Source organism: Otolemur garnettii, unplaced genomic scaffold, assembly GCF_000181295.1.
Source record: "Otolemur garnettii isolate 467f Iridium unplaced genomic scaffold, OtoGar3 scaffold00002, whole genome shotgun sequence".
Lineage (NCBI taxonomy): Eukaryota > Metazoa > Chordata > Mammalia > Primates > Galagidae > Otolemur > Otolemur garnettii.
Window position 1 is genome coordinate 44,202,127 of NW_003852397.1, and position 16,355 is coordinate 44,218,481.

Consider the following 16,355-nt stretch of genomic DNA (forward strand, 5'->3'; position numbering starts at 1 on the left):
TTTAACTATTGTAAATTGGCATTTTACAGCTTTTAAAATTCATTATGTTATGACTGGTATGGACACTTAATTATAAAATCATTTGCAATTTTACTTGTTATAATGGAAACATATTTTTAAAAAGTTCTAAAACACAAAGGTTAAAAACTATTGTTCTTATTTATAAAGTTTCCATTGTTCTACATTCGTTTCCCTGGCCAAGAAAATGCCATCATTTGTGAAACATAATAGACCGCTATAGAAATGAAACACACACAGAGAAAACCCATGACATGTTATCATTTTTCCCACAGCATTGGCATAAAGACTCCCTGGTCTTCCTATAAAGCACTTCTAACGAAAGTGAAATAACATCTAAAATTTTTTTAGAAATTTGTGTAAAAACTATAAATATATGAAGGAAATAAGTATCACTTCAAGTTGGTATGAATTGCAACTGATAACAAAGAGATTTAAGAAAAGTAGATTGAAAGCATTTCTCCACATCTTTCTACTGCAGAATAGAAAAAAAAATTTCCAACAGAATAAATATTTGAATAGTTAGAATCATGTACCTCACTTCTAAGAGACCATTTCATTATATACAGAGTCTCCATGGTGCTCATAATAAACTTCAGACATTACTTTAAAAAAACCAGTAGTCACGTATAAATAGTGTGACGTACAATATTGTTATATACTGACATGATACACACACGTTATATATGTATATATCCATATATCTCTCTCTATATAATTTCTCTTGGTTCAATTCTATACTGAAGTTTCAGCATCCATGTATTTCTTTCTTGGCTGATCTTCAATATTAATTTTCACACTCACAGGTTTTTCAGGGCTATTTAAAACAAAGAATGAGAATAAATAATTTTTACATAAAGAAATATTAAATTCTAAATATGGTCAACAATGAGTACAATACTAAGCCTTTTGAGATGACAATTATCAGTAAACTTAAATGGAAAGGTGTATTTTTTTAAATCCTATTTTTTGGCTAGGCATGGTGACTCATACCTGTAATCCCAGCACTTTGGGAGGCCACTGTAGGAGGCTCACTTGAGGCCAGGAGTTTGAGACCAGCCTGGGCTATACAATGAGGCCCTGGCTCTACAAAAGGTTTAGAAATTACCCAGGTGTGGTGGAACACTGATGAGAGGCTAACGCTGGAGGACTGCTTGAGTCCAGAAGTTTGAGATCACAGGGAGCTACAAATGCACCACTGCACTTCAACCTAGGCAACAGAGAGACACTGTCTTTAAAAAATATATATGTTCTATTTTTTGAAAAACTGCATATGTTTGCAATTGAAATTTATGTTTTTCTTATAACTAAAGAAGAGGTCCTTAAAACTGTTTAGTATATGTCTATATTTGATGTATCAGTTTTACTTTATGTACAAACAGGAATATAGCATGAGACTTTTTTTTTTTTTTGGAGACAGAGTCTCAGTCTGTCCCCCAGGCTAGAGTGCCATGGCCTCAGCCTAGCTCACCACAACCTCAAACTCCTGGGCTCAAGCAATCCTCCTGCTTCAGCCTTCTGAGTAGCTTGGACTACAGGGGCCCGCCACAACCCAGCTAATTTTTCTATTTTTAGTAGAGAAGGGAATTTCAGACTGGTCTCAAACTTCTGAGCTCAAGCAATCCACCCACCTAGAGTACTGGAATTATAGGAGTGAGCCACCATGCCCAGCCTTGCATGTGACTATTATTACACTGACAAGTCTATGTATAAATAAATTTTTGTTAATATAGATAAGTATCAAATAATTTCCTACAAATTCACAAAACTTTTTCCCCCAAATCTGGCTCATAATACACACATTCTGTATGTACAAGTTAGTATCAAACACAATGACTCTATATATGTGGACTTAATGGATTGATTTAATTGAAACATATGAGTATCTGGGTTCTAAAAAAGTTTTTCAAATATATGCCTTCTCTAAAAAACTTAAAGAAAGGTCCAGCAAAACACTTTTTTCTGTTAAACATCATTGCCAAGAGATTCTCTTCTTTCTCATGGACTATTGAACTGCAGGGCAACCCAAATGAAAGGGAGAAGTGTTTAAAGGATACATTAGTATTATTCTAAGGCCTTTATTTTTAATCATAACTATACAAACAAACAGAGCCGGGGCACTCACGAGATGTGAAAAATGTATATACTAAGAGTAAAAACGAATATTTAGTAAAATTCTGGCTGCACTGAATATCCAAAATGACAGTTTAACTTTAGAACATTTTAAGATTAAAGATTAAATACAGAAGTAAAGAAAGGAAACAGCCTAGCTTCGAAATTAGAACTCAGATGATAGAAAAGAAAAACATATAATCAAAGAGACCAAGAAGGAAAAAGGTTCTGAAAGAGGTTAGGGAAGCAATGAACTAAGAAAAACAGAAACTAAACAGAAATAGCTATGTGACTGACTATACTGATACCCCAGCAGAATATATAAACACCTAACATAGCATCTGACATACAGCATGCAGCAAAGAAATATTTGTTGAATATAAATGACTGAGAACCCTACAAGACAATGACTCATTTCTTCAGAGAACTAAAGGAAGTAAAGTATCTATGATTATCAAAATAGAACCCCCAAGGGCTCAGGCCTTAAAATGAGGGCAATAAAAAGTAAAGGGGTTACATAATAATAAATGTAAGGAAAGGGTTATCTAATAGTTTTAACACATGGTCTATTATAAACTGAATGGCTTTTGTATCAGTGGATAAAATTTCCTCCAAATATCTTTCAGGAAGATATTTCTTTTTACCTCACCTGAAGAAATGATACGCTAAAACTAAACAAAACACAACAAGAACACATGAGCTTTTCTTTTGTCTTCAACAATCAGAAAACATGATTGGGGTAGTGTTCGATTACAATATTTATTTACTACCTGGCAATTATATATTTCTCTGTATGATTTTTGATGTTTTATATATTTTTTACATACTGCTATGTAAAATTTATTATCATAAAATACCTCAAATTCATTTTTGAAATAGGCAACTAACTGTAAGATTAAAAATAACAGAACCATGATTACCTAAATCTGATTCCAGCAAAACGATGGATGAAAGGAAAAAAGGAAGAAGAAAGGAAGAAGGTTGTTTTTTTTTATTTAAGCAAGGAGAGTATTAAGTAGATAAATTAAAGTTAAATTTAATAGCTTTATTGCAAAGCTATCCATAAGTAAACTAAAAACTGGCTATATTAGAAAATGCATAAATAGTTATAACTACCTCGTGTTAGATCTGGTTACTTTGGCATTCTCAGTATTCATGGAAAGTGCCTTCCACTGTGCAGTTTTGGCCATTTCATCTGATATGTTAACAACTGAGGGATCAACACTGAAGAACAAATATACTTTTTGGTTAGTATTCAGTACTCGCAAAAGCATTAATATTGTCATTCTTATCTATATAATTATTTGCTTTCATCAACTTAAAATTGAGAAAACCCTTGCAATGGACTTCAACGAAGGTCTAGCAAGCTATCAGAATTTTGGAGTTCTGTTATCAAGACATTTTGGAGGATTATATTTTTCTGTATTATCAAAAGTAGGGGAATAAAATTAACTTAGAAAGATTTTATTTCTGAAATAAATGAATTCAATCTAATTGGGGCTCCAGGAATGATGCCCTCTGATCATCTTGGTTATAAGTATACTACTGAAATACCATTGAATATATTAACATGCTTATAAATGTAAAAAAAAAAAAAAAGGTAGCTTCAAATCAATTAGAAAACATTCCTAATTAGCATACATTCAAACTTATCAAATAACCAGAATATGTAAGAAAAATTAAGATTTAATTTAAGAAATCTTGTTCAACATAGCTTTTACAAATCATTAGAAAGAATGCTCAGAAAAGTAACACTTTAAAATGAAATCCAAAGCTCTCTGAAAATACTTCCACAGATAACATAAAACGGCTTCATAAATACCAATTTTAACTGGCATTAACATATTTAGTGCCAAAGTATCATTTTATCAAATTTACTAAAATCAAATAACGGAATGCTATCCATTTATTACAGTAAGAGATAAATACAACCATTCTGTGTTTCTAGGATATAATTACAAAAAAAATCACTTCAAGACTCCAAATTCAATAATGATGAAATCTATAAATAATTAATTTGGGGCTCAAATTTGTCAGCCATAAATAATATGAAAGTATCATAAAGTTAAGAGAAATATACTTGGAACTCCTTTTTCTTCAAAAAAAAAAAAGCATTCATGTCAACAAGCTATAAATAAAATGATTAAGTAATGTTAAATTAACAATGTGATGGCAGCTATGTAGCAGTCATTTAGAAAGTCCTAACTCTGTTCACACTTAAATTCAGTATATGGGGCCGGCGCCCTACTCCTTGAGCCACAGGCGCTGCCCTTAAATTCAGAATGTTATTTAAAATTTAAGACTACAAAGAAGTGTGACATGGGCATTAAGAAGTCTCTATAAATGGCTACTTTACCTTTATCAAACCAATTTTTAAAAAATGAACAAAATTTGAATCCCAAGTTCATAATGGCAGAGCCATCCAACCTGAAACTCTGCCTACCCCTGAGTAAACGTTTATTTACTTGGTTGCCAACTTCAAATAACTAAAGAGAGGAATTCTTGACAAACTCTGTAGCTTCTAAACATCCTCCTCTAAGTAAGAACGATTTCCAACTACATGTACGCACTATTAAATTGGAACTGATCAGCACACACGCGCTGGTAACGCTCAACAGAATTCAAGTAGGCGGGAGGAGGAAGGAGGGACGGTCAAAAGACCTACCTATCTTGATAACAAGCACACTTATAACCCCGACTCAAGCATCATAAAAGCAGTGCATGTAACAAAAACATTTGTACCCCATAATATTTTGAAATTTAAGAAAAAGAGCTATTCCATTAGTAGAAATTAACTACTTTTTTGAAGATATTTTGTTTTCTCCCAAAATAAAGCTAGATGGAAAAAATTCTGCCTGCATTTTATGTAATAATTTATATATATAATTATTTTCATATTTTATAGGGCCTTAACAACTTCTAAATGCTTTCATGTATTTTCTCATTTGATCTTCAGGGAAAGTAATCCAGAGTTACTTAAGATATATTAATAAAATTCTGCCAAATAGCAAGTTAGCTGTTTCCTGGTATTCTTGATGTTAAAATTTTAAGCACAGGAGCATTAATCACAACTCATGTCAGCACTTAAAAACAAAAGGAAAACCAGAGATAGCCATTCTTTTTGTTAAATATCAGACAATATGGACTCTACTTATATTTGTCAAGGTCCATGTATAAATTACACTAAGAAATTGATAAAGTGGGACAGAAATTAAGTGGCCAGGTGCATGTATTTTCAGAGTTCCTGAAGGCCACCTTCTCTACCCTCCCCCAGGAAAAAAAAAAACATAGAAATTAAGTGGCAGGTACTCTCAGCAAATTGGTGATAGTTACAAATAATAGTGCCAGTTCTTATACTTTTCTTAATAAGTAAATCAATAATATTAATTCACTTAACAAAGATTTACAGACCTAGCAAAGCAAGGCACTATATAACTAGATACGTTGAGAGTCTATACTTGACATTTAAAGTACATAAAAATTGGAGGAAAAATCCTGAAAAAGTGAAAAGAATGATACCAATAATGAAATAATAGCAAAAAATACAAAGGAAAATTAGTTGATTAATTCATTTATCACAACTAATCACCATGTTCAGGTCCAAATGTGACTCCTATAAAACCTATAAAGAATAATTTAGGCTCAGTGCCCGTAGCTCAATGTTTAGGGTACTGGCCACATACACTAGGGCTGGTGGGTTCGAACCCAGCCAGGGCCTGCTAAACAACCATAACAACAACAACAAAAATAGCCAGGCATTGTGGAGGGCGCCTGTAGTCCCAGCTACTTGGGAGGCTGAGGCAAGAGAATCACTTAAGCCCAGGAGATGGAAGTTGCTGAGAGCTGTGACGCCACGGAACTCTACCAAGGGCAACATAAGAAACTCTGTCTCAAAAAAATAATAATTAAATAAACAAACACCAACAAACATTTTCCATCAACTGGTCAGGAAAGGAAGGAAACGACATACAGTCTAAAATCTATTTCTCTAGATAACAGCTAATCAGAAATGAAACACATATGGAAATGTGTGTTTCTTTCTTCTTAGTAAAGTATCATAAAAATGGAAAAATAAATATCCAATATTCTCCATACTAAAATGAAATCAATATATAAACAATTACGTGCTCTTACGAACAATGAAACACTAATATAGTCTAGTTCGGGGGTAGAGGGAAGCAAGAATGGGGAGGACGATTGGCAGAAAGAGGATCTCGCCTAGTGTGCACATTGTGAGGGTGTATACATGGCCTGGGAGTAAGGGGCTCTTTTACAAATGGAACTTTACCCTGGAAGTGAGAACAATGTAACCCAAAAATTGTGCCCCCATATTAATTTGAAATAAAAAAATAAGAATTAGGTTATGTTTATAAATACAGATTGCCAACTTAAACTATAAAAATAATTTGTACTTCCCTCTATATCTTTAGTTCTCAAATTTAAATACAAATCAGCAAAATCACACATGATAAATTACACACGACACATTAATTTTTCCATAATATAAGCCCTCAGTACCAGTGGTCAAATCACACCTTTGGAAACTAGCAGAGTTTTAGGGTCCCTAAAAATAATTACATTTGGAAAGCTATCAAAAAATGGATTACTGACACTACGTATCTATGGATTTCTGAAAATGGTTATTTTCCATCACATATTGAGCCAAGTCCTAATGAAGAACAAAATGGAAAAAAACTATACTACTCAGAGGATAAATGTATTTTTAGACTCATGCACTGATTTTAAACTTTATGTCATAGAGCAATGCTGCAGAACAGAGAACCCAGATGGAAATCCGCATATGCATTCCGAAATTATCTTTTACAAAGGTGCCAGCAACATATAATGAGGAAGTGACGGTCTTATTAATAAATGGTGCTGGGAAAACAGGATATCCATATGCACTAGAATGCAACTAAACCCTTATCTCTCATAAACTTAAATGGATTAAAGACCTAAATCTAAGCCATGAAACCATGAAACTTCTAACAGAAAAACACTTTAGGACACTGGTCTGGGAGAAGACTTCTGGAGAAATATCACCAAACCACAGGTACTAAAATAAAATCAGACAAATGGGATTACATCAAGCTGAAAAGCTTCTGCAAAAGAAAGGAAACAATAACAAAGTGAAGAGACAATCCATAGAATGGGAGGAAATATTTGTAAACTAATCATCTGATGTCAGATTAATAACTAGAATATATAAGGAGCTCTTACAACTCAACAATAAAACACAATCTCATTAGGTTCTGAACTCAAAAGAAGACATACAAATGGCCAATAGGGATATGAAAAAAATGGCTCAACATCATTAGTTATCAGAGAAATGCAAACCAAAACCAAACTATGAGATACCATCTCACCCCAGTTAAAGTGTCATTTATCAAAAAGGCAATAAGGAATGCTGGCAAGGATTTGAAAGAAGGGGAACCTTCATACACTGCTGGTGGGAACGTAAATTAGAAGAGAATGGAGATTCCTCAAAAAACTAAAAATAGAACTGTCAGCAATCCCACTGCTGGGCATATATCCAAAGAAGAGGAATTCAATATATCAAAAAGGTATCCTCACTCTCCTGTTTACTGTAGTACTAGTCACAACAGCCGAGAGTTGGAATCAAACTAAGCGTCCATGAGTGGGTGACTGGATAAAGAAACTGTGATACATACATACAATAATATAAAGCCTCAAAAATGATATCCTGCCATTTGCAAAAATATAGATGAGATTGAACAACATTTTGTTAAGTGAAATAAGCCAAGCACAGAAAGACAAATCTCACATGTTCTCACTCATACACAAAAACTAAATGTTAAAAAACAACTGATCTCATGTACAGAGTAGAATAATGACGACTGCCAGAGACTGGAATGAATAGCTGAGAATGGGGGATAAAGTGAGGATGGCTAATGGGTATAAAAATATAGCCAGTTAGGGACAAGGAACAAGATTTGATAGCACAACAGTGCCAATAAGCAAGTTAGGGTATACTTTAAAATAACTAAAAGAGTGAAATTGGAATGTTCATGCCACAAAGTGATGTTAAATGTCTGAGGTGACAGATACCCCAGTAAACCTGAGTTGATTAATTCACACTATGTGCTATAAAGATACACAACTATTATGTACTCATAATAAAAATAAACGTGTGTGTAAGTATATAAAACTTTTACTAAGGCAGATGGAGTGTAGGAAGACAAGTAAATCTTACTGGCCTGGCATGGAAGTTAGTTTAAAGCTCTGGTCCAAGGCTACCTTTTTTGTTCATTCCCGCCTAGAATCTGGGTGGAAAGTGAGTGAGGGACTTCCCTTTCAAATTGCACGTAGTCCTCTTTTACCTGACGTATCAGATCTAGATTTTATCATATTTTTAAAATCAGAAATCGCTAAGGAAAGATGATGAGGCTTATTCATGCACTTGACATGTATATAAAATACACTTTACAAAATAAAGTGCTGTCTCACCTATATTTTAGGGCCTTGACTGGAATTTGCAAGAGACTTCCTCCTTCAAATGGAAGGTGCACAGTATCTTCTTCATCTTGAAGCATTCGTTCAGCTTCCTTTAGAGAACATATGTGAAGAGATTACTTTCCCAAAATATTCCCGGAAAGATCAGTTAATGTGTAACATCTCAAAGACTTCAAAACTGAAACTGACATTATTTAAATACAACATATCTGCCATGGCTAAAAAAATTCATTTTACAATCATGAATATATACTTGTAACATAAAGTGAAAACAACCACTTATAAAGATCCATTTTAAAATGGTATAACTTTCATTTCTATAAGTAAATCATTAATACAATTAAAAAGTGAACTATGGGCTCGGCGCCTATAGCTCAAGCGGCTAAGGCGCCAGCCACGTACACCTAAGGTGGTGGGTTCAAATCCCCAGCCCGGACCCGCCAAACAACAATGACGGCTGCAACCAAAAAATAGCCGGGCGTTGTGGCGGGCGCCTGTAGTCCCAGCTACTTGGGAGGCGGAGGCAGGAGACTCGCTTGAGCCCAGGAGTTGGAGGTTGCTGTGAGCTGTGATGCCACGGCACTCTACCCAGGGGGACAGCTTGAGGCTCTGTCTCAAAAAAAAAAAAAAAAAGTGAACTATGTAAATTCTGATTATCAATTGCCATGTAGGTATACCATAAGAGGTAAGATTTTGTGAAATCTCATGTCTCTCATCACAAAATGAGGAAAACTTCATTTGGACAAAGCAGGGGTTTCTCAACCTCAATAATACTGGCATTTAAGGTCTAATGAATCTGTGTTGCAGAAATAAGTGTATACAGGTATTTCATAGCATCCCAGGACTTTACCCACTGGATGCCAGCAGCAGCCCTCCAGTATGACAAAATGTCCCAGAGTTAAAAATGCTGGGGGAAGGAGGGTCACTACAGGCTGAGAACCACTTAAACAGTGGACAAAGAACAAAATTATAATATGTTAATAATGAGGGTGGTAGACAGGACAGTCCAGGAGAGATTGAGAGAGCATTCTTACTTTTCTTCCTTACTAAAAAAATCCAATATTTGGAGGTAACAATGTACACCCAGATTTAACAAACAAAACCACCCTGGCTGGTGGCACGTGGCTCCAACCTATAATCCTACCACTCTGACAGAAGGATCACTTGAGCTCAGGAGTTTGAGACAGCCAGAACCAGAGCAAGCCCCCATCTCTACAAAAACTACAAAACTTAGCCAGACATGGGGGTATATCCCTGTAGTCCCAGCCCTGAGAGACTGAGACAGGAGGATCACTTGAACCCAGGAGTTTGAGGTTGCAATGAACTATTATGACACCACTGCACTCTACCCAAAGCAACAGAGACACTCTGTCTCAAAAAACAAAGCAAAATAAAAACACCCAAACTAAAATTCCCAGCATTCTTGGCAACATGGTCAGAACAGACCTGGTGCAAGCAGAACTTAATTCGGTGACACTCAAGAAAGTCTCCCTGAAATACAACAATGAGGTAAAGCCCGTTTCGTCTTCTATCTTTCCTTTTCCCTGCCATCTCTAATGATAACATGATGGCTGGACTTTGCCAGCCATTCTGCCCCCCAAAAGTGAATTGGAGGATGAAAACTATAGGCTGAGGACAGGAAAAAAGTAACAAGGAATCTCTGGTAACTCTATGGAGCCACAAGACTACACATCTCTTGCTTTCAAGAGTTCTTCTTACATGAAAGAATAAATTCTCATGTATAAAAGCCCTATTACTTTTGGTGTTTGTTACATACATCATTCTAATGTAGGAAGTAACAAACAGGCAATTTGACATAAGTATTTTACAAATGAATTACATCTTATTTGAAAAAAAATCACTAAAAACTCATAAATATTTATATATATATATAACTTTGAAGAAAAAAATTTTAATTTTGCCAGGTGCAGTACCTCACGCCTGTAATCCTAGCACTTTGGGAGGCCAAGGCAGGTGGACTGCCTGAGTTCACAGGTTCGAGACTAGCCTGAATAAGAGTGAAACCCCGGCTCTAAAAATAGCCAGGCATTGTGGCGGGCACCTGTAGTCCTAGCTACTAAGGAGGCTGAGACAAGAGAATCACTTGAGCCCAAGTGTTTGAGATTGCTGTGAGCTATGACTCCATGGCACTCTACCAAGGGCAATAAAATGACTTCTCCGGAAAAAAAAAAAAGTCTTTTTTTTTGGCCAGAGCCAGGTTTGAATCTGCCACCTCCAGTATATGGGGCCAGTGCCCTACTCCTTTGAGCCACAGGCACCACTCAAAAACAAACAAAAAAAAAAAAAATCTTAACTTTAAAATTTTGGAGCCTTAATTCCAGTAACTTTTTACCTATGTTTAAATAAGACCATAACATTTAAAAATATTTATCTTTCTTCTTACTTTCGATTTTTAAATAATATTTTGAATGGGAATATTAAGCTAGGCACTACAATCAACAAAAAGCATTGATGCTATATAATGTCTATACTTTTCCTTCTTATTAACTTCTTATTAATAGCGCCAAGTTGGTTATTGAAAACCAAAACAAAAATCAAATTCAGAATAAAGCACTCATGCTTAAATCTCAATACAAGCTGAGCATGGTAGTTTATGCCTATAATCTGAACTACCCAGGAGAAATAAATAGAAAGATCATTCCAGCCCAGGAGTCTGAGACCAGCCTGGGTGATATAGCAAGACCTAATCTCAATTAATCAATCTATAAAATAAACAAATCTCAATGTGCAAACTAATGATGGCACGTAAGAGTGCATATAAAGTTAAAGCTTATCCCCAATCACTGGATTGTATAAATACTCTTATAAATTTTCTATAACTTATTTAACCATTTAAATAGAGAATTCATTTATGATTTTATTCTGAACATGGTATCAGATAGGGAGTACAACCTTCTAGAAGCTAGTTATTAAACAAAGAAATGTTATGAATTTAAGTGTTTTTACCTCTTTCTCTTTTTTCTTTTTGTCATCTTCTTTCTTTTTCTTACTTTCTGGCATGAGATCATCAAGCCAACTAAGTTCTCTTTTAGTAAAACATAAGTCCATAAGCTTGCGTACAAAAACCAATGCAAGAACCTTTAAAAAGTGGGGGGGGGAAGGATTAAGTGACACAAATTATACCAGTTAAAGAGGAAACAGGTACTTATTATATCTTATAAGTAATTTTAAAATGCCTCATATACTTTACTTAAAAGTTATTCATACACCATCTTATTTCAAAGGAATTGAGTCACCAATTTTTTTTAAGTTTCTGCTCAAAAAAAGTTATAAAGGAGAAAAAAGGGTATGAAGCAGGTTAATTATGTTGAATATCATCAAAAAGATTGCTTTTTATAACTTGAAATTTTATATAAGTATATATAATTTTCAAAATACCTTAAGTAATGAATTAGAGTACCTAGTCCCAACATCAGATTTTAACTTTTCATTCATATAAGAGAATACACTTTTCTTCAACTGCTACTGAAGATGAACTTGTTTTCAAGTGTTGACCAGCCATTCAGATTTCCTCTTCTGTTACTTGCTATTTTCTAACCTTCGCCTGTTTTTGCTGGGTTTTATGACTTTTGTTTATGAATTTGTAAGAGTTCTGTGTGGTTTAGATGGAAACCCTTTATCTGCCTTATGTGTTAAAATGTTTTCTCCCAGTTCACAATCTGATTTCACTGTTTTTGATACTCTTTGAACATAGAACAAAACATTTAATTATCATGTAGTCAAATACAGCATATCTTTCTCGTATAGCTGGGCTTTTCTATCTTTGTAAAATTATGCCTAATCACTGGATTATACAAATATGCTTATAAATTTTCTACCACAACTTACTTTAACCTTTAAATCATGAATTTATTTATGATTTCATTCTGAATATGGTACCAGATAGGGAGCAGAATCTCCTAGTAGATAAATTTTCAACATTATGTACTAAGTTTTCCCATAGAAATAAAATACCACCTTTAATGAAATATTCTACTTATGGTATTCAAGTGATAAAATTCCAAAGTTCAGATAAATTTCTGGACTCACCAGTTTATATTTTCTTATCTATCTGCTTATTCCTGTGCCAACTCCATATTTTGCTAACTACACTAACTTAATGGCAATTTCTAAATCTTTGGTTTCAAAACAGTATGGTATCAGCACAGAAAAAGTCAAGTAGATGGCAAGTCCCACAACCCCACCACTGGGCAAGGATCCTTCTTCATTATAATTATTTTTATCTTGCTATTCTCTGATATTTTTTACTGTATTTTAATAAGTATATAATTTACAGATGGCAAAACAGAAAATAGCATGTGTACAGTTTGATGATTTTGACAAATATATATATATGTGTGTGTGTGTGTATATATAATCCACACCCAAACAAAATAAAGAACATTTCGACCATCCATGTTGTTGTAGGTCTGGCATTCATTTTTCTCTATAAGCTTTGAAATTACTTATCCAGTTCATGATGACACTGTCCCCCAATCCGATACATACACTGAAATAAAGCTCCAGTAAAATTCATATTTGGTACTATATTTCATTTAAATGCTATTTTTCAGATAACTGAAATTTTTGTGATACTAAGTCTTTATAACAGGGAACTTAGTATTTGTTGAGATCTTATTTTACATTCTTTAATATAATTTTTATTTTTTGGTTTTTGGAGTTTTCTTTTTTTTTTTTGAGACAGAGCCTCAAGCTGTCCCCCTGGGTAGAGTGCCGTAGCATTACAGCTCACAGCAACCTCCAACTCCTGGGCTCAAGCGAGTCTCCTGCCTCCGCCTCCCAAGTAGCTGGGACCACAGGCGCCCGCCACAATGCCCGGCTATTTTTTGGTTGCAGCCGTCATTGTTGTTTTGGCGGGTCCGGGCTGGGGATTCGAACCCGCCACCTTAGGTGTACGTGGCTGGCGCCTTAGCCGGTTGAGCTATAGGCGCCGAGCCTGGAGTTTTCTTGAGTCAGAGTCTCACTCTGTTTGTTGCCTATGCTAGAAGGCTTCAGCATCAGCCTAGCTCACAGCCACCTGAAACTCCCAGGGTGAGTAATTCATTAGTGAACCATGTTTTTGTTGCTTTGCTTTTTATATTGGACTATTATATTTGTTTCATAAATATCCTAAAATCTGAAGTTGTTGAAAATACAAAACAGTTCAATGGCCTAAGGACTAAAAACAAAATAAACATTGAGAGATTAAAACAATTCAGACAGATAAACAACTGGTTTCTATCTAGAGACAGCTAATCCACATCTTCAAACACCTTAAAATGGGCTACTACGTTTCATATTAATGAATGCGTTAGTATAAAAATACACAAAAATGTTATTAATTAGTGACAAAATAACTCTGAACTTACCATCATGGGAAAAACTACTGCAGCAGCTGAAGCTTTTATCACCCACAAGAGAACCAGACAAGTAAGCTGAATGACTGTGAAAATGTGGACCTTCCAGAGGGGCACATAGCGGAGGTATATCAAATCAGGCTGATGCTTAGCAGGCATTCCAAATAATTTTATACGGTCAAAAAACTGCATAAAATGGAAAAGAATAAAGAAAAAAGTTCTCAACAAAACATCATTCTTGCTATATAGGTGAAGAAATTATTCTCAATTTTAGAGTTTTGTGCATTAAACTATAACTTTCTTGATATGTTCTGGTATTAGAAGAATTCAGCAAAGAATCTCTGGACCCAATGAAAGGGGGAAAAAAATCAAGGCAATCACTTAACTACAACAACTAATTTAATCCGAAAACTCAAACCAAAATGCTTAAATTTGGGAGATCAAAATACTTGGATAAATTTATCTGCTATAATCAAATGCCCATTTAATTTCTTTGACCTTTTTTAAAATATGTACAAATAAAGAACAATAACCTGATTTACTTCTCAGGCTCTTTCCAAGTCTAACATCAGAAAATAACCCAATTCTTCACTCACGGAAGATAAAACTATGAACAAATTTCTTGCTCTTTTTGAGCTTTAATTTCCTCATTTACAAATTTAGAATAAGATTAGCCTTTTTCATCCCCCAAAACTATTGTAGAAATCAAGTGAGATAATAAAATAATTTTCTGACCAATAGAGAGTAGTTCCTGGATGGTGCTGAAAATATAAAGATACTGTCTTTGAGAAGCTGTGTCAGCCTCTTGGCCATGATTTGGCAACTTTAGACATGCTTTTCACAGTAAGAGGTAGCCATGTGGTGTTAACTGTTTTATGATCTGAATGTTTTATACTAAAATTTGATTCATATAAATCTTAGAAAGTTTTGTTAGGTTTTTTCCAGAAACTATTGTAAGTAAAACAAAACAAAGTAGTGATATCACTGAGTTCTAACCTTGACTTCGTTACTTCCTTAGCTAATAAACTTCAAGTCCTCCCTCTATTTCTCTGTTCCTGATTTACAAAATAAGAATTTCTTCCTTGCCCCTCTCCCAAATGGTGTTTTCAGGCTCACAAAATGATTTACATGCTAGGCTTTATGAACTACACTGTGCCACACAAACAAAAGGTCTTACACGATTTTTATAAGAAATTAACATCTACCTTTTCAAGTACTGAAACTGCTGTTCTACATGCCAGACATGGCACTTTTTCCCCATTATAATCTTTCTGATCCTCCCTCTCACTCTCCTTGTCTTTACTGAGAGAGTTACAGTGCCTTACAATGTCTTTAATTAAAAACAGGTAAGGACCAGAACCATTATCAATTTGTGGTCTTATTCTCTGGGAGTAAAATATGGAGTAAGGAATTATCACTTGGAAAATGTGATTGGAAATCACCAGTGAAAAAACTAACATGTTCCAAACTATCAAAGTGTTGAGAATAATCACTATCATCATTAAAATAAATTTTGCAAATTTAAAATTTTTTTAAGTTCTTCTACAAAACCGTTGAACACTTAAGACTTGCCTGGATTCCTTTTAATGAGGAAACTCCCATATAAAGGAAAACACCATACAGAACAGGCATTGGAATAAACTGTAAGTAAAATAATCACAATTAAAACTTATGAATAACAGGTACACAAAACATCATTAAATAATTATGGGGAAAGAATTAAAAGATCCTTCAGTCACAAAGATTAAACCAACCTAACATTTCTATACATAATTAAAATGCTAATATACAATAATCTCCTTGAAAAATTGCTCATTTTCTACGTTTCTTCCTAAAAAGGGAGTATGTTTAGTTGTTAAGAGCATGAGAACTGCAATTAAGACTACTTGATTTAAAAAGGCAATTAACTATTATCAAAACTTAACCTTTCTGGGCTTCAGTTTCCATGTCAGATTGGTACGACTATTAAAGAACTTCAAATACATAAAATGCTCAGGATAAATATCAATCACTCAAAAAACATTAGTCATAATTATTACTATCACCACTTCATACAGGGACTATTATACATACAGTAGCATTTACTGAACAGAGTAACTGAAATCCACCTCTGAAATAAAGTCCTTATTACTGAGGTTGTCAGGAGAATCCCAAACTGTCCACCTGTCCATGCCTAGGCATCCTATAAGAAAGTCTGGCTATTATACTAATAGGCTCCATCCATTTACCCAAAAACCAGCACTCGAAGGGAGAGGTCTATAAGGAAAAAAGACTTAAAAACTGCAAAGGAGGCTCGGCGCCTATAGCTCAACCGGCTAAGGCGCCAGCCACGTACACCTAAGGTGGCGGGTTCGAATCCCCAGAAACAGGATGTGATTATAATTTACAGGGGGT

At 34.6% G+C, this 16,355-nt stretch overlaps 1 protein-coding gene across 4 annotated transcripts in view; it reads right to left on the reverse strand.

Moving 5' to 3' along the window:
* Window positions 1-554: 554 nt before the first annotated feature.
* SLC4A7 (solute carrier family 4 member 7) overlaps window positions 555-16,355 on the reverse strand; it is a 117,576-nt gene continuing 101,775 nt past the window's right edge. For 2 of the 4 annotated variants that reach the window (XM_003781759.2, XM_003781755.2), the window contains exons 21-26: window positions 15,534-15,602; window positions 13,974-14,147; window positions 11,572-11,703; window positions 8,599-8,696; window positions 3,247-3,354; window positions 555-835 (exon numbers count right to left, since the gene is read on the reverse strand). In XM_003781759.2, coding sequence (XP_003781807.1) covers window positions 754-835; window positions 3,247-3,354; window positions 8,599-8,696; window positions 11,572-11,703; window positions 13,974-14,147; window positions 15,534-15,602 — 663 coding nt within the window. In that variant the 3' untranslated portion in view covers window positions 555-753. The remainder of the gene's footprint in view (window positions 836-3,246; window positions 3,355-8,598; window positions 8,697-11,571; window positions 11,704-13,973; window positions 14,148-15,533; window positions 15,603-16,355) is intronic. The other 2 variants (XM_003781758.2, XM_012804948.2) reach the window with 1 other exon arrangement.